The sequence below is a fragment of the Seriola dumerili genome, unplaced genomic scaffold, assembly GCF_002260705.1.
Source record: "Seriola dumerili isolate Sdu_G_001 unplaced genomic scaffold, Sdu_1.0 BDQW01000068.1, whole genome shotgun sequence".
NCBI lineage: Eukaryota > Metazoa > Chordata > Actinopteri > Carangiformes > Carangidae > Seriola > Seriola dumerili.
The window spans coordinates 1,595,995-1,609,628 of NW_019174323.1; the positions used below are offsets into that span (position 1 = coordinate 1,595,995).

At 41.4% G+C, this 13,634-nt stretch overlaps 1 protein-coding gene across 1 annotated transcript in view; it reads right to left on the minus strand.

The window, feature by feature from the left end:
* The window catches only part of LOC111219574 (SRC kinase signaling inhibitor 1-like), a 63,042-nt gene that overhangs the window by 28,411 nt on the left and 20,997 nt on the right, over positions 1-13,634 (minus strand). Inside the window, exon 3 of the mRNA XM_022742293.1 lies at positions 3,438-3,639. Coding sequence (XP_022598014.1) covers positions 3,438-3,639 — 202 coding nt within the window. The remainder of the gene's footprint in view (positions 1-3,437; positions 3,640-13,634) is intronic.

Consider the following 13,634-nt stretch of genomic DNA (forward strand, 5'->3'; position numbering starts at 1 on the left):
AGAGGCAGCAACTAAACACTGATGTTAGCTTGAATAAAATCTTTTTGCATATTCAAAAACATACACACAACCATCCCACCACCTCCTGGCAACCTCATAGATTTTTGTGGGTCTTGAGGACCCTGGAAAAAGGCAAATAACTATAACTGGAATGCGGCAAACACTGCTAACTGGTACCATAGTGAATTGGTAGTATGATTAAATAACTGTACATGTAATTTACTGCCTCAAAAAACTTGATTTATTGTGTAACATGTAAAATAATCTACAGATTGTATTTCTTATAACTTTTGCTGACGAGTAATAAAACCAAAGGTGTATTAAAGGTCCCATACAGTATAAAGGTAGATGTCCATGTGTTGTGTGATTATAGATCAGGTCTAGGTTCTATATTAATACTGTGAAAGCATCAAAGCCTCAGTCCACAGAGAAATGCACACAGCCTGTATTCACAAACTGAGACTTAAAACCAGCCGTATGAACTTTGGAACTTTGTGATGTCACAACAAAACAGTCACTGTTCTCAGCCATGCCCAAGCCCCACCCACCTGGACCCTACCGTCCGTTGCTAGGTTTTTGTGTTGAGTGTTTTCCTGAAATCTGCTAAATTTTTATTCGATCAAGCAAAAACACAGTCAGCCAATCAGAGGAGAGGCAGGAAATGTGTCAAATATGGGACCTTTAATCCTTTAATTCTCTCCTGTGTCTTGATGTGTATCACACCAAAAGATAAAAAGTCACATGAAACGACACAGTTAGCTTCCTCCCTTTAGCGGTATAGTGCATCACATTAAAAAAAAAATGTTATATCAGGAATTCCAGCTGCATGTTGTCCTACCTTTTCTAACTCCCACAAATACATCTTCATCCTCCATATGCTACAAAGCTCATTCTAAGCAGCAGATGATTTCACTTGCTGCCAAAGTCATTAATCAAAGCTGACAGGTAGACTGACTGATGAGACAGCTCTCTTTATATTCAGGGCTCCTATAGGCAGTCGAATGAGGTCTGACTTTGACTCGACACTCAGAGGGCTGCGCCAGGCTTACTACGTTGACATTTGATGCCTTCAGTCAACACACATAAGCGACTCCCTGTAAGAGGACACCACTACACAGTCACAACTAATGTGTCTTGTTTGCTACTGTCTGTCAAACACATCAAACAAGATTAATAGTTTATACGCATGGACAAGTCCAGGGTGTGATTGGCTCTCGGCCTGTCAATCAAAAGGGACACTGTCAATAGATTGGACAACAGTGATCAAGCCCGAGACAAGACAAGACAGTGAAAGTGAGGATACAGTAATGTGAGCTGCCTGATTCAAACCACCACATGTCAGCTGAATCATTGGCCTTTTGTTTCCCTGCATCACTGTTCACACGGCAACAGAGGAAAACAGCATGGCTCCAACATCCCTGTCTCAAATGATCTAACTGCAAACTTAGCTGTGATGGAAAAGGAGGGTGGATCAGCACGAAGCAGGAAGTGGTGTCAAACGTCGGCACTGTTGCTGTAATATTAGCTGACAGTAAAGGCACTAAAATGTGAGTGTTAGAGGTAAACATGAGATGAGGCTGTTACTAAGGCTTTATGAAGAGCTGTGTCAGCGCAGGTCATGAATATAGTATTTCTCATAATTGTAGGTGAGTTGTACTGATGAACAAAGACCAACAACCTGCAGCCATGCTTGCACCTCTGTGGGGCTGTACTGTGGGGACTGTGGTGCCGTGAGCTAAATGCTAACAGCAGGATGCTAACATGCTCACAATGACAGTCAATTGTTTTGTAGGTTGACCTAAAGATGGTTCTAGATGAAACAACAGACGATCGGATGAATGAATAAAACTACTATCCAATAGTAGTTGAGACATTTCACTCTAGGCCACATATCAACTTCATGGTGGCGCTAGATGATGTAGCAAGACACCAGTAGGCGGCTTCACCCTCTGGGAAACACAAATGAAAGTACTGATTTTGTTGCAAATCCATCCAACAGCTGCTAAGATATTTTTCACTGCGCCAGTGTCGTTCTTTCAGTTGTCCCTGATGAAGAGAGAACAAACGCGGCTGCATGCGGCGGCCGAGAGAAAAAATGCTGCACCCTGCGTTGTTTCTCAGAGCGCTCTGCAAAAGGATCTGTCTGCAGGCTGCAATACTTAGAGTTACACCCACTTTATATTACATCATACCGCTGTGCCTTCTTGTCCAGTGTGAAAGAGGTTTAAGCACGGCAGGCATGTCAACTAGCTGCTAGCCGCCGTGTAGGACCCTTGAATACATTGTAGAAACAAACATTTCCCGCCTGGAGGGTCTCACTCTGAGGCTCCGACAGTGACAGGAGCACCAACCCACACACGAGATGGGACAGATCCATTTTACCAGTCCGCACTGCAGCTAGCAGCTCATTCTCAGTCCAAACAAAGAGGCACTGTCAACTGGCAAAGAGCTGGAGGAAGTGGCGGGGGCACTGTATAGACTGCTGCCCCTGCCACCCAGACATAGAATATTGATGGACGGCAAATGATGGTTTAAACTGATATATCTTATAATATTTTGGAGTGTTGGAAATTATTCATGAAATCATAGAGAAACAGACTTAAAACAGTCAGTTCTGTCCTCGTGTCCAGCTACCGTTGTCTTCACACGATCTGCCATCCTGGCAACAACATCTCGTTTTGTAACTTGCAGTTACGCCCCTCTCTTGCAGTCTGCAGAAAGACCCTCTCACTCCGAGCACTAACTTTTCTGAAGGGTACTGGTGTCGTCATTGCAGCTCCTTTTCAGGCAACCAATTGGATGGGGTGGTACTCATCACCATGGTAACTAAGATAATGAAGGAGAAGCATGTTCCGACCCCGTCTACTTATCCCAAGTGGTGGTGCTCATGGTGAAAAAACAATGTCCAACAAATAATAATAAAACGCAAAGGGGAGATGCTAGTCTATCTTACATGGCGGTGGTGATATGTTATATATATACACGTAGATATACTGTTGTCATAGAAACAAAACCAATGCACAGTGCATTTGATCAAGTGCCAGAGAAAAACGCTATATGGACACACGCCTTAAAAGGCTAAAAAAAATATCTCAGTGATAAAGTTGAGTATTTTTAAAAAATAGAAAAAATAAGAAAAAGAGGGAACCACACACAGGTAACAAAATAAAACTCAGAGTTGACCTGGATTTAAAAATATGAACATAGAACATCTTTGGCATGAGTTGGTGATGAACTGAAATTATAATTTCTACAGAACTATTTCAAGTTTCTAGTCATGTCAACTCATGCAGCAAACATGCACTTCCTCTCAATGTTAGAGACCAAACTAAAAACTATTCTATGTAACCCTTACATGTGCTCATCTACTGTACAGAATATGAAGAGTTCAAGCCCACAGGTCACAGTGTAGCACAGGGTGCAGATTATTTTCTGACCTGGTGCCCGCAGCTTGGCCTGGCTGGACGAGCGGGCCAGCGGCAGGCTCTGGCGCAGCCGGTTCATCCGGTTAAAGCCGATGGGGATGTCGGGCTCGGACATTGTTTCCAGATTTTCTGCTGACGCGAAGGATACCCTGCTGGCCTGGTCAGCGAGAGCCGGCTGTGTCGGGCTGAGTCGTGTCACACGTGGCGTACGAGTCTGTGGGACACAAGATAAGAAGTTAGCAGAGAAGAAGAAGAACGGATAGAGAAAGAAAGATCGGAGATGATGTTGAGACGTGGCAGCACAATGTTCAGAAAAAAAAACAAAAACAAAAAAAAAAAAACAGAACGAGCAAACAAAGACAAACAAAATGCCCTTGATAATCAATGGAAAGAAACAAAAGCACTGAAAGGGAAAGCTTTTAGCACACAGGCACAGACAAATTAAACAGTTTAGCTCAGACAAAGCAGCTCTTACATCATCCTCTACCAACACAGCTCTACAAAAGGAAGCTGAATCCTGAAGATAAAATTAGAGCAGCTCAGTCAGTCGGGTTAAACAAACCGACTCTAAAAAACAGGCTCTAAATGCCTGAATTACACCAATAATGATAGACAAACTATCCAATCAATTTAACTTTTCAGAGGGGAGGATAGAGTAGAAATTATGAAAAACTGGACGGGCAAGCTGCTGAGTGAAATGTTTCTGAGGAAAGATAAATTAAATGGCCCCAGAGCAGACAACACCAAACTGCCCTCAACTGCTCAGCCGTAAAGAAACGAGCAAACACGAGTGATGTCACGCTAATGACCACATCGAAGCCCAACTCAATTACAAACCCGTAACGCAGATCGCCGGCGATATTTCACCTGTGCAATTTGAAGCCGCTGGGGGAGCCCCAGCTTGTGAAGGACCTCTCATTACAGCACAACCAGGAGCCGCTGCAGCAGGTTGGCTTTTAATGAATCTTTACTGACAGACATTTTCCAGCCCAAAGAATACAGTAATGAGCTCCCACAGTGCTGCGTGGAGCCAGCTCCGATCGCCTCATGCATCTGTGCGTCTCGGCTGTGTAAGTCTTTGCGAGCGCTGCATGGGAGCCGTTTGGATTCTTGAGCCTACAATGAGCCAGGAGCGCGGCCCTCAGCCACGCATGAGTACACAGATATGTAGGAAACCATCACGTCAAAAGATATAAAATTTACGGATAAAATGCACACATACAATCTGATGTACCAAATGATCTCTCTGGGCTTTGCGCCTTATACATTAATAGTGTTTGGTGATATAAAGGTCCCATATGTTACACTTTGTTTGGAAAAACAACTGAGCCAATCAGTGTTTTGTATAGACAACATTAAAGGTCCATATTTTCCTTTTCTCCTGTGTTTTCTTTGAAGTGTTGATCCATAAGAAGATATATTTGTGGTTTTAAGAACCAAAAACCATCTCAATATAGTTTTACATCTTTCTCAAGCTTCTCTCTGGAGCTCTAGTAACAACAGGTTGGTGAGCCAATCAGAAGAGAAGAGGCTCTGAGACTCTCTTCTGATTGGCTGACTGTTTTCCGAGTGATCCAATGAAAATATAGTAGATTTCAGGTAAACACTCAGAGAAACCAAATCCTGGTTGGCAAAACCTGTCCAAGTCCAGGTGGGCGGGGCTTGGGTCATGGCTGACAGCGGTGAATGCTTTGTTGTGACATCACAAAGTTCCACATGTCCTGAAGGCTGGTTTTAAGGCTCAGTTTGTGAATACAGGCTGTGTGCATTTCTCTGTGGACTGAGGCTTTGATGCTTTCACAGTATTAATATAGAACCTAGACCTGATCTATAATCACACAACACATGGTCATCTACCTTTAGACTGTATGGGACCTTTAAGAAAGAACCCACATCTCTCTAGACAGCCTGACAGATTATATGTGCTGCCTCTCGTATGTTTGGAGATTTACAGTCTCGTCAGAGCCAGACATACGCCGCACATCTCCTGCCCTCAAACCGCACAAGAATCCAGGGAAGAACGCAGCACCCGCGGGAATTATAAAGTTTATGTTTAGTGAGCTGTGAAGGAAAGATGAAAAAGAGCAGATAGAGGTTAGAAAAACTGCACGGCAGAACATGAAATATGGAGAAAGATGAGAGTAAACACAGCAAAGTGGAGAGAAGAGGACATAAAGATGGATGAAGAAATATGGTCTCTAACGTCTTTCTAACTAATTTACATTTGCTGCAGAGGACCTTTTCTTCAGGTTAACGAGAAAGAGAAGCTCCACTGCATATTTAACACTGCTGTTTTTTTGTCCACTGTAATGGACAATTAACTCTCCCTCAGGATCTCTCAGCGGACCTCCTCCTGCTCCCGTATGAATCATTTAAACCATGTATGATGCAGTTGTCATGTTTAAGTGACTACAGGTGCGGTGATGAAACATGACAGGTTGATACGAATCGCTACAATCATGCCAATACCCTGATTTAATTCACAAATTTTCAGGGAACATTGTGTGACGCTTCTTTCGTGACTGAAGTGTAAATGAAATTGATTTGCGCAGCAGCACACTCTGAAGAGAGCGGGAACAATGAGAAAATGTGCTGGAGAGAGGTTTGATGAAGTTAAATATGGAGATTTAAGACAAATTATTGTCGAAGTTTTCCCTGCTACAGATTCTCCTTTTTTAACACTGAAGGGATCAGCAGCAGAAATGTTGCTCCTCTCTGCTCCATTCATCTTGTGTGGATAGAAAATGATTTCTGACAAATATGTGTAGCATGAAAATCATCAGTGAGTCCTGCAGGAAAAGCTTCTGTGTGAACACAGAGGTACGGCGGGAGATTAAACCTGTCTCCACTTTAACATCACTGTTGTTGGGGTAAGTTCGTCACACAGTTTCCCAGGAGAGATTATGTTTATATTAAATAATACTATAAAATCTGTCGTTTTCATTCACTGGCCTTTCTGGCCCACTAATCTTTCATCAATTGTGATGTCTGTAATTCTGTATTTGTCTATGGTTGTTTATTGTTGTTGTTTGTCTTTGTGTTTTTACTTTTCCTTTATATTCTTTCATCCTTTGTGCAGCACTTCAGTCAGATTAAGTCGTGCTTTAGAAATAAACTTTATTCTTTAGAAAGAGAGAAGCCACCTTTTTTTAATTTACCCAAGATACAAAATAAATCAGTCGTCATCTACAATACTTTTAGTTCATCTTTTAAAACAAAAACACCAAAGATTTGTTTGTTCCGGCTTCTCAGATGTTGAATTTCATTTCTTTTTCAAACTTGATCAACAGTTCAGTTTACTGTTGATCAAATGAAACCAGACATTTGAAGATGGATTGGATTGAAGGAAATTTTACCACAATTTTCTGGCTTTTAATGGACTAAACAATTAATGGGTTAATTGAGAAAACAAGCTGCAGCCCTGTAAACATATTGTACCTCTAACCTTTGTGTCTCTTATCCAAGTATGTTTTTCTACAGTGACCATGCAAATGAATTCATGTTAGAACAGAAATGAATCTGATCTTACTTTAAACCACTAACCAACCCATGTGGGTTCACTGCAAACTACAGAGCTCCATGCTGCAACACAGGAATAATGCGGTTACATCCTCTACAGTGATGACTGACTGGTGACTCAGACTGTCATTTACTTAATGCTTCCATCAAAAGCATACTTAAAACACTTTTGCAGGGTCTTTATTTTCCAAATGAGTCCACTGGAAACATTAAGAAGTCAGACGAAGCCCCTCAACTTGTCCATGGACAGCTGCTGAACATCTGGGGAATCCATCACACTTTCCTCAACCAACTAATCGACTGCTTTACCTCTATATTGAATTGAAACTTAAAGTCAGTTGAGTTTAACAACATGTAACAGTGCTGTAAAAATAAGTAAAATGTCTTGAACCCCAACACTGCTACTCTGCTGACTGTGGTGCATTATGTCTGTGTTTGTCTGTAACATCTCCAGGGTGAATGCAGAGCAAAAAGCACACACACAGTCATCATATCAGATAATGGACAGCAGCAAAGTTCAACCAGCTGCTACCAAATGTGCAGAAAACATCAGGGAAAAACTAGCTGTGAGTAAATCAGTCAGTCAGTCAGGAGAATGTCTATTTATATTTCCCTGCATGAGGGACTCCATGAATTTCATGAGGGAGGAACCGTGAAGCAAGACTTTAAAAAAAGCTGTAGGTTTTCTACATGTTGAAATTGAATTGTAATCACTGAGGTAAGACAATGAGAAGAGGTGTATAATTTCACTTGTTCCACAACGTGAGCTGCTCAAGAATCAAACTGTCAACTTTCCAATACTGAGTTTTTATGTAGATAATGTTGTTTAAGTCCGTTTTGTCAGCGTCGTGTTGTTCTGCCAAAGTCTTTGTCTTTCTTCCTTTATTTTACAGCTGAGCCCGAAGCAGATTCGTTAGGAGAACCTGCACTAAATCACTACAACTGTGACACCAAACCCAGCTGGTGCTTGTAATTCCAATATCATTATATCATGATGACTTCAAAAGTAAAAAATCCAGGAGCTAAAATATTCTTAAATAAGCATTAAATTCCTTTGATTTTCATTTCTGCAGCACAGACGATAAATCAGAGACTCAATCAGAGCGCCAACACGTTTTACTCTGCGCGTGTAATTTGTTACAATAATTGAATTTAACACCAGTTAGCCTGAGATCAGGAGGTTTTACTCAACTAGTCATTTATCCTTTTTTTCCAAAACAATTAACAAACAGCTGGCTGCATAACAAACAGCCCACACGTCCAACCACTGAACACTGTATAATCCAGGCTGGCAGAGCTGCTGCAGCACTGACGATGATACTGATGAGAATCACAGCAGCAACAAGCTTCATCCAACAGAGCTGCACAATCACTTTTTAAATGGGAGACAAAAATCATTATTACTTCACTGTGTCAGGTTAAGCTTTGTCACTGTTCGAGAAAACACAGCTGCCAACATCTGGATGAGTCTCAGGATGAGTGGTAACCACTGGAGTGTGGACACATGAAATGAAGAGTGGAGGTAATAAAATTAGTGGATTTAGTCCATTAATCAAAATATATCGCCATTAAGTTCAATTAACATTAACACTTCACTTTAAGTGCGTCTACTCAGTATTTATTACCAGGGTTTAAACGTGTGATAAATGGTTTATAACAGTATAATCTAGTTATATAAGGACAGCATACGTCAGAAACTATATGAAGACATATTTTATATTATTACATTACAACTGTGGTTTACTACACCATCATTCATTATCTGGTGATACAGCAGCCACAGGATGGGCTATAGCTGTTGACAAACACATTAATAATCAGATGTGCTTATAACTGCATGGCAATGTGTTATGAACCCTTTATTACATGTGTAAATGTTGCTTATAAAAGTCATTTATCAAGTAAAAAATGTCACTTTTATTCTATTATAAGCTGAATATCTTTAGTTTTTGGACTGATGGCTCCCTCAAGATGTCGCCTCAGGCTCTGGATGATTGTGACCTTTTATAGACTGACCTATTAACTGATGAAGCCTCATGTTCTGTTGTGGCTCCTGGAGGCCGCCGGGCCCCTCTCTTACAGCTCAAAAGACAAACGACTGAACAAGGTTTCATCAGTTTGATTCTAAATCCTAATTTTATGGGAACGGCTCCTAAACATTATTTTCATCAGACTTCACATTTCATTAGTCTGCTACAGAAAATGACGCTTTGCTTCAGTGAAAACATGGTTATACAGAATAGATTATAGAGTTTTATAACAGGAGTCCAACCTGTGACGTAACTTCACTGTGTAGGATCACGTCCTGGACATTTCTGTGTTTGAATGACTCTTTGGCAAAAAAAGAAATAGACATGCTCATGGATACACATCTATATAACATGAATATTTAATTATTTGGTGTAACAGCAATGCTTTGGAGTAACGTCCATATTTTCTCACCTTCATCAAAGGTGAAAGTCCAGTTAGCGGCAAAGTCATGCGTTACAACTTCAATGCTTTTCTACAAAGTAGGTTCAAGTGATTTTTCCTGTTCTTCTGACCTTATTTAAATGATTCAGCTTGGTTGGCAACAGTTGTCAACACAACTGATACCCATCATAAATAAAATAACACAATAATAAGAGACATAAATCCATTTAACATCCAGTAGATTTCAGCATAATAAGTTACAGTAAGATGTGAAGCACTAAGAATCCGTCGGTATTTGTTAATTGCGATGACAACTAGGTCAACAACTTGTTTAAAAACCACATGACGGGACAAATGACCTTAAATATCTATTTGAAATGTAAAATTTCAACATTATTATTAATTTTACACACACACACACACACTCTCAGGTCTGCTGCAGCCAAAACAAGAAGGAAGTTAATCCAATGTCTCTGAAACACAAGGTTTAATTACTGTCAGTTAATGCCAGAATCAACTGAAGAGAATAATCCTCAGTTGCAGCCTTGACCTCATGTAACGCCACATGCTGCTACCAACTACAAGATATTAACATTATGTGAACTATAGAAAATATCCAAAGGTTTTTAACCCATCAGAGAATCAGCAGCAGATGTTTCTAGAGAGAACAGTTGACCCTTACCTCGCCGTCCGGCATCTTGTTTAAAAGCAAGAAAAGAGCTTCATCATTTACTCTTCAGCTCCTCGTCTTGACTCTCTATATAAGAAGTCATTAGAGGCTTGTATATAAGCGCTGTATATACATACATACATACTAATTAACAGCTCCGGCTTTTAAACCTCAAACCTGTAAACAGCTCTGAGTGTTATGACTCCACCTTTCACACAGAGAACAGTTACTCAGACCCAGATTTGCCAGCAGCTAATATGCAGGGTTTTGATTGATGGGGCAGCTGTGCGCAGCTGTACCGTGCCCCCCACTCCTTACAGACAGCTGCCACACCCCGAACGCGGCGATTTCATGGGCATTATCACCACACATACCGTGGCATTCCTTTCCACTGAGGCTGCATCTGAATCTTCCATCATATTCTGCTCATAAAATCCTGCGTCACATCATCTGAATTGGCGTTTCCAGTCGACACAGCACACACATCTTTACAACAGCCTGAGGGAGGAGAGGCAGGTGAAGGAGGCGAGGAACACGAACACACGCGCACGCACGCACACACTCTCTCACACGCACACACACACACACACACACACACACTCGACACGTTCACTCGTGAGCTGCCTGATTTAGCCACAGTCTTGTTCCATTTCCCACAGAGCGGCTCCACGGGAGCAGCTGGGGGTTAATTGCCTTGCTCAAGGGCGCTAGTTTCTAAAGTGAGAGGAGGGAACCTCTTGTTCACTTCCCTGCCCGTACGCTCCCCGCTGAGCCAGTCGAGTCACGGTTGAAGTATTTTGATCAGAGGTTTAACACAGTCCGAGTCCGGGTTCGACCTTGACACCAGCAGACCGGATGTGTATGATCCGTCTGCCCTCTTGATTTTTACTATTTATAAAACAAACAATAAAAGCCCTCGTGCAGCTCACAGTCAGCCAAGTCTACAGTGCAAACTCAGCCTTCACTCCTGTTCGGTCTCTATATGACTTCAGATATACAGCCTACAGCGGAAGATAATTGTCTTTCACATAGAATCTAGTGGGAACTTTTCATCCTGTTATTGCTTTCCACCAAGTTCAGCCTTATTAATGTGCAGACTGCTTTGCGAACCTCACAGCCTTGACAGATGGCAGTGAAGTGTCAATAAGTGATTCTGGCCGCGTGCCTCAGCGCAGCGCCGGTCGGGGGGGAAACACTGCAGCAGTCGGCCTCCTAAGCCTTTTAGCGGTGGAAAACACTCCCGCTATTCTCCGAGTCAGATTGGGGAATAGCGATTTTCCACCGAGCATCATATCAACAGCCCAACAGCATGAGGGCAACAAAAGCAGTTGTCTGAATGGGTTAGCGCTGAGCTAGCTCGCTGGGACAAATATGGCATGGGGAGTCTGGGGATGCCGCTCTGTATGGAAGATGCCTCGGTCACGTTCTCCATGCGAGACACGTGGAACACAGATGAGCGCCTTGCAAAGCTCACGAGCTCCCTGAAGCGACAGAAACCGTTTAATAAAACAGCCTTCTACAGAAAAACACAAGTTTATTTTTGTGGATGTTTGCAGATGACTCATTATCGTTTAATTGTAAAATACATTTTAGAGTTTTTACAGTGCGTTTTGGAAAAACCTAAAACACATTATCGATTAATATCTTATCAAAGGATTCATCTGTTTTTTGATAAGTCTCAAGCTTCTAAATGACTTGGTTATACTAATAAATATACTATATATATATATATAATATATAAAAATACTGGTTGATACCAAAAATTATTAGCATGACTGTATGATCCACAGACAAACTGCTTAGACTTTCCCTTCACTGTACTGAAGAAATTTAAGTTTTATTGATTTATTGATCGAGAGAGAGAGAGAGGAAGACAAGCAGCAAAGGGCCAGGGACCAGACTCAAACCTGGGCCGCTGTGGTAAGGACTAAGCCGAAATCGTTTGTGCTCTACCAGGTGAGCCTAAGTTGTTGTTTTTCTACTGGGCATGAATTTCTGATAACCACTGATGATGTCTGGACTATAGCTACAAGGATAAGGCTGAAAATATTTCTGTTACTGTCAAAAATCCCATAAAAAGACCAAAACCAGTATGTAGTCCGTCCGTCTTTTCAACTTCCCAGCCCAGTCTGTGGCACCCAGCCCAGGACCCATCACTTCTTCATCAGTTCTGTATATCTTTAACCATATAGATCATGAATTATATTATCTAATTTAAAAAAAAAGCTAAATAATTCCCTTAAAGGTCCAGGTGCAGCTGCATTTTATTGGGGACTATTATCAGGGACAAGGATGAACAGGTGTTTCTATTGTTTTCTCTACTCCATTTACATCAATGAAATCATCAGCAACACAGACTTCAGCTTCCACAGTGATCAGAGAGTTGAATCAACTCCTCTCTAAAACAGTTTCAATAAAGCCTGAACATTATAACCAACATACAGGAGGATTTATTAGACTGCTGGGTGTACCTAATAAACTGCCACCTGACCTCTGTGCTGAGTGAGCAGGAGCGGACGTTGACTTGGCTCATGAGTGATAATGTTAGCAAGCTAGGCTAACTGCCTTTCTCTTTCCTTGTGGAATAACAATATGACAGTTCCTCCCTCATGTTTAAAGATAACAGAGATTAAAAATACCAACAACAGAAATCTGTGTGGACCAATTGAAAAAGAAAACAAAACACCTTGCATCAACATTCAGGGGACGTTTGGTATTCCCCCGTCAGCAGCGCACCGTGAAAGATGACAACGGGTCTCCTAGCAACGCCGGCTCGCAGTTTTCACTCAACCGTTGTCAAGGGAAACGCTAAACTCAAGAAGCTCAAGGCTCAGACACAGATATGCCCAAAACCTTTTAAAGATATAAAAATATACAACCTAAGGAGAATTAAAACCTGCAAAAACTGAGCTGAGCTAACTGAGTAGAGTGTGTCTGAAGCCAAAGTCAACAGTCAGCAAGTGAACATGTTTGACTTTGACTCTGCTGCAATGGAAGTCCCACTAACAGCATATTCAAGGAATATCGTACAGTAGAAAACCTTAAGCCTGTAATTATCATAAACTGTGAGTCCTGTTTGTTTCCACCTGATGAATCTAAGTCCAGTATTTCCTCTCTTTCTTTTAGCTCTGTTTGGTCTCCACCAGCTCATAAATATCTGACTCTTTAGCTGCTAAATGTTCCACTATGTTCACCAGCTGCTCTCTGACTGTGCAGGTAGTGGACTGTGTTTTTTTGGTTTTGGTTTTTTTTTTAGGGTTGAAAACAGCTGCACTATATGAGGGTGGTGAGAGTGAACCAGTGCCCTGAAGTCTTGGTCTGGACAGATAAACAATGAGGAGCTGCAGATTGAGTTGATAATTCTCTGTAGGTTCATATGATCATATCACATTGTAACGTTATCTTTACATCGTCTGATAAAAAAAAAAAAAAATACATCAATATTAGCCACTTTAAATTTTCTGTTCTTTAAAAAGGCACTACATGTGTACATTTTTGCTAGTGCTACATAGACAATGTTAGCATTAACAGCTGTTTACTTCATTCCTTTACTCACCAAGAGCTTTCTCCAGTGGTTTTGCTTCTATTTCCATCACTTCTTCTCTTCT